Source organism: Suillus subaureus (genome assembly GCF_016647635.1).
Source record: "Suillus subaureus strain MN1 chromosome Unknown BJ212scaffold_10, whole genome shotgun sequence".
In the NCBI taxonomy this organism is placed as follows: Eukaryota; Fungi; Basidiomycota; class Agaricomycetes; order Boletales; family Suillaceae; genus Suillus; species Suillus subaureus.
The window spans coordinates 53806-59643 of NW_024538566.1; the positions used below are offsets into that span (position 1 = coordinate 53806).

Below are 5838 nucleotides of genomic sequence, written 5' to 3' on the forward strand. Positions count from 1 at the left end.
GATTCCAGACAAGGCCCCCTTGCTTCATCCTGTACAGACCTTTCTGAAGCTCCCACACCCAGTCCTCTTTGCTGGGCTCCACTCAAAGGTCAAACATATTGATGTCACCGTCCACTCAATCTGTGAACGTGTCGTTAATGGCCAGCTCAAATTGCACTACGTCAAATCTTTAAACAATGTGGCCAACATTTTTACAAAGTCCTTACCCCATAAAGACTTCGAGCATTTGCATGTCTGCCTGGGCCTACAGTGAGGAATCGAGGAGGAGAGTTGTTCATCACGTCAAGGAGGAGTGTTGGTGCTACGACATGATGAACAACCGGCGGTGGAGTTAGGCAGTTGGAATACAAACCAACCTTTATTAGATTACCTCATGTCATCTTCTCCCCTCAGTCTGTTCCATCACAACTGAGGGTAAGTTCTCATTCGATCGGATCATACCTAGACACTGATGGACCAATTATGTTAGGCTAATGCTGTGTCTAGGTAGATTGCAATATAGTCTGTTCCATCATGACTGAGGGCTAATGCTGTGTCTAGCTTTAACACAACAACCCACCAAAACCGCTAATAGAACACCAGGGACAGAGTAAGTTATACCTGGGGTACATTGGGAATTTGCTGGCATTGCACATGCATATCTGTTATACATAGGTTGAGCACAAATTTATAACGTTCAGGACGTAAAAGCTGTCTTCCTACCGTTCTTCTCCAGATTTACTTTTGAGCTCACATTATTCACAAACTATCACATCTCACAAATAATGCATTTCCCCTCCTGGATCCTGAGAATTAAGGGTTGACTCAGAGGTGTCAACAAGGGCATTGATTGGGAGAGCCTTTTTATGGAAGATGTTTGGAGGATGCACAAATTTGAGGGTGGTGGGAGGTAGTGTTCCATGGATAACCCTCTGAGGGGTTATCCACTGTGGATATCCACCAGGCCTAAATGAGGGTCAGTTATCCACGGGTGAGTATGGTGGATATCCACCACCAGTAAAACCGGCCCGGCAATTCCAGGTGCTGCAAAATTTTGTGATCCATGGTGCATTTTGCAAAATTTAGCTTGATTTACAAGTCTAGATCTATCCTACACTCTATGTCATGTCCCAGTCTGCTTCAGTCAAGACCTTCTCTTGCACCAAAGTGCTTGCTGGCAGAAGAGTGACAGTGTTCTTCGGTGCTGCGGGTGCCAAATCTTTGTCAGCAAGCACATCAGCTAGCGTCGTGGAGTCAAGATTGATGATACTGGCAGCATCGAAAGCCTCGCCGTCAAAAGAATCCGCTTTTTTTGAGCCATTTTCAGCTATATCCTCGGGGTCAGTGACATCTAACTCTGAGTCGTTGTTCTCCACGTCTGGCTTGTCAGGTGCTTCATCTGCAAAATCGTCATCCACATCAGAATTTTCACTGTCATTGTCGTCTCCCTTCCCTCGCTTGCGCTTGCCACCAAAAATGGCCGATGACATATCTCGCCATTTGACAGTTGGTTTTTTTTGTGGCGGTGGTGCCTAGTAGTGAGGTCCGTGAGTTGCAAATGAATGAAACTATTGATGTATTGAACTCACAGAGGGATTATATCTGTACCAACTACGGATTTGAACTGTCCTGACAAGTGTTTTCACCTGCTGCCGACTGCGAAGTGGTGAGTTAAGCCATGTGAATGTTGAGCCAGTCCGCTCATCAGCCATCGAGTTGGGTACAAGCGAGAAAATTCGGACAGCAAGCCTCTGGTTGGACTACAACCAGCTTCGAGACAATATAATTGCAATTCTGACATACTGCAAGTGGCTGGGCATCCCCAGATCGGTCTTTGTCCAGGTAGCTCCACCATTCATATGCTGTCTCGTCAGTTCGAAGTTCACGATCGAAAGGGTAAACCTTTTTGATGTATTTTTTGATGAGGTCTTTCAAGCAACTGTTTGCCTCTGAGATACTCAGGTTTGCGATGGGAGCCTTTTGCTTCTCATATTCAATACGGAGCATTGAAAGTAGAAACTTTCCCATACGACGAACTGAATATGGGAGTTCTTTGTCCTGGGGATGATTTGTCTGGCCTCCAATCTTGATACGAGCGATGAATAGTGGGTTCAAGTCTCGGAGGATATCTGCCCCTCTGAACTCTTTGAACTGTGTCAGTTAAACAGCAAGTGACTTGATGTTAGATATAGAAAACTTACGAGGATCAAGAAGAAAGCCAGTTAAATACACATCGGATGGTGCATCATTTACCATTTGATTGAATCGGTAATTGACAGCTCGTCGAATCTCCTCGGTGACCTCAGTTGGCAAGCCAGTGATATCCTCTTCGAGCTCACTTTGAGCAGAAACAAGCTTGTAGACCCGGTATTTAAGCTTTTTAAGTGTATTTAATGTATATTTAATACAACCCCATACACCCACACGATTTTCAGTTATCCACGTTATCCACCTATGAATTTTGGCCTTGGGTTATCCACCGAGTTATCTACGTGGATAACTGGTGGATATCTACATCGGTGGATAACCAGGTGGATTTCCACGGAACACTAGTGGGAGGCGGAGAGACATTGGAAAATGCCGGGCGGTGTTCCACTTCATGCCAGCGGGATGTCGTACTGTCTATTTGCACAGTCTTCGGAATTGTCTACCCATCATGTACTCGTTTATCATGTCCTGCTTTTAAACGCCATGCTATCGAGTCGCTCAAGGGTGTAGTTGCACCACCCGGATCACTGATAACTCACACTTACTACGCACCACCTCAAGTTGTATGTTTACATTTCAACACCACCGCGACTAATCTCGAGGGACTGGCTTCGAAACAGCTAGGAACTCGTCAGCTTGAAATCCATGAGACAAGTATATCAAAAATATGCGGACTATCCCTTCGCGATCCCTTACTCTGGAGTGTGCATCAAGAACAATGATTTGGAGCGCTTAGGTGAAAAAGTTTGTTGTGGACGAGAGAAATAGGTTCTCAAGGAAGGTGCGCAAGTGTAAGTCTTCTCCTTCTCGTCCTCTGAGTCCTCATTATCGCGTCGCCCGTAAAACGAGCAGACAGTCATGGTCAACACCACAAGTAAATTAGAATGCAGTACGCCCTCAAGCTTTAAGTGCGTTTTGACTCCATAGTTCAACAGGGATGATATGATATCCACTTGGCAAGAACAACATTCGAACAAGCTGAAGTTTATAAACATACTTACGAGGCTATGAAGGCATCTTCAAGCGAGTTTCTTTCCACATGAAATTCCTTTCGCTCGTTGTCGGCATCAGCCTCCCTGGGAGTTTGCTTGTATCCCGTCTATCCTATCTGTACCTTTCGAGTCACCATCGAGCATTTTTACGCAGGTTCTTGCACATACAGCAGCAATAGAAGCTACAACATATACTTCAAGTAATGAAGTAAACTCATACACAAATTATGAGTTGCCTTAAATCATCGCACGGTCCGTGTCAGTTGGTGTAACAAGAGTACCCATTCTGAATGGCCCGTCGCCGATATTACGAAAAAGAAGTATAACACCTGGCTGCAGTGTCACAGTATTCCTTGCAACGGTTAGCACTTGACCAGATGGTTATGCTATCGGTGCTAAGGATACTTACGTTCTAGACTCAGATATGCAGGTTTCCACGGCATCGCATTGCTTTGAAATCGTAAGTTTCATTGGACGTATCATGATAGAAGCTGGTAGCAGTATGTACTGATAAGTGACATCTAACTGATCGCAATATGTCTTGATTGTTCCTCAGCGTACACTTCCACATACTCAATGTCCCCCGTTGTGCTAGCTTCCTTCGATACGCAGGCCCTCACAGATGCGATGTCATTATTTGGTTACCACGATTGCTCTGTGGGTGTTTTGAGATGATTACAATCTGGCGCATTCACAGCTCTTTCATTTTTTAATAGTATGTTGTGGTCCTAGCAGAAAACTCTCAAGGATTTTCATCGTGTTGCTCCTTCACATCATTTACCCCTTGATCCTCATCTGATCATTACCATGTTGTCTCGCAACCGCCTCTGGTCAGGCCCGAAGATCACTCAGAATCTGGTCACTCCTTCATCTCCATCAGCAGAGCTATCGAATACTTCGTCTTACGCGCCCGGGATCATGCATCTCCCCATCTCCATCCCTCCCACCCGTAACGCAGACCTTGGGAGATATTTACGGGGCGGATCTGGTATCAGCTTTTTCTCCTATTTCTCGTTGCCCTGACAGTGTGGTGAATACACTGCCATGCGTGCTTATGACCCATTCTCCCATAATCCCCATCGGGAGAATACCATGGCAGTTCTGACCATAGACACAGCAGAGGCGTCCACCCAGCAATTCCTCCGCTACTATGCGTGTATGGCCCTTTGTTTTTGGCGCTGTAAAGAATGCCACTCCGCTGATGATGGAATCCCCTTTGTGCCGCCTTCATGAGCCACTCACTTACATATAAAACCATGTCCTTTCTGTACCATAAGTGAATCAACTCCCACTCACTCATCACTCATGATTCATGATTCCTGCATGAACTCATCAACAGCCTTGCAGTGGGGTTTTTCTGTTGAACGAGCTGGAGCTGTACAAGCGTCTTACGTCCTCAAGGTGTCTTGCAAGCACATTTCTGATGCAGGTCGTTCCAGACAAACAACTCTATATATTCGTCATGGTATGTGCTTTTCCCCCTGTGATTCATTTGAGCCATTTGACTCCATTGTTCATCTCTAGAATTTCATGGCGAGCGACCTACATCGTTATGTGGTGCATCCTCCTGTGTCTGCCGCGGGCATTTTGGCAGGTGGAGTGTGCGATTCGTGAGTAGTTGCCGTTCCTTGTTATTGATTTCTCACAGCTCTGACTTTGAAGGCACTCGGCATCAACGCTGTTCACGACATAGGGATCATCCATCATGCCATCAAACCAGAGAACATCCTCATCTATATAAGAGAGAACGTCCGGATACACAACCTGACCGATATAAGGCGAGGGATTCATATTCAACCGCTCGCAAACTCTGTCTAGCCTCTTGGGCTGTCAGGCGTGTTGCATTGCCCGAAATGCTACACATAGTATCATTGAGCTTTCGCAACGTAACAGCTTCCACGCAGAAAGAATACACTCAGACATATCCTGGTCTCTGTCTTGCGTACACACGTCATATACGCAACATTTGGATCGGACATTTTCGGTTTCGTGTGGGTCTCGAACACAATCCCACGTCTGTGCCCTAGTCGAACCTTGGCCTCTTGGCTCGGGTACTCTTCGAAGCGCCGACTTTTCAAGTATGGACCTCCTGGCACGCTGCGTGGAGCACGCATGGATCCGCATGGGCAAGAACATTGACTGCCAAGTTCCGCCACCTTCGTGAAGCACAACAAAAACCTTAACGCCATCGGGGATGGTCATTTCCCCGTGGCACATCACGACGCGTCCCTCAGGATCAGCCTTCTTGGCTTCCGTCGCCCACCTCATCATGCTCCCTCACACACAGACACACTTAAATCCACGTGTCATTCGTCGGGCTACGGACGTCATTGGATCTCAAGACTACAATGTCCCTCGGTGGACTCCCGCTCGATATGTATTCAGCACAAGAATGAACTTGTAGACGGAACTGTTGACGTTCCACGCTTCCCTGGTTAAGGTCCATCGCGTGCCCCTGGAGATAAAACCGTCTACGGAGACTGAGAGGGACGTATTTCTTTGAAAGACGTTCGTGTTGTGATGTCCGATTCTCAGATGCGCTGTTGTGCATTTCGTCAAGAGTGGGAGAAAGTTTGGGTATGCGGATTGCAGGCCAAAGGGAGAAGGGTATTATGATACGATCAATATTGGATATACGTGCACGTTCGCAAATGGCTTC

General features: G+C 46.5%; 1 protein-coding gene across 1 annotated transcript; it reads right to left on the reverse strand.

Annotated features, from left to right (window-relative positions):
• Positions 1–1036: 1036 nt before the first annotated feature.
• Positions 1037–1789, reverse strand: BJ212DRAFT_67461 (uncharacterized protein). The gene is made up of 2 exons (XM_041343781.1): positions 1569–1789; positions 1037–1511 (listed from the first exon to the last, which is right to left on the reverse strand). The coding sequence occupies exons 1-2, from the start codon at positions 1689–1691 to the stop codon at positions 1098–1100; spliced, it is 537 nt and encodes a 178-aa protein (XP_041194652.1). The 5' UTR covers positions 1692–1789; the 3' UTR covers positions 1037–1097.
• Positions 1790–5838: the final 4049 nt, after the last annotated feature.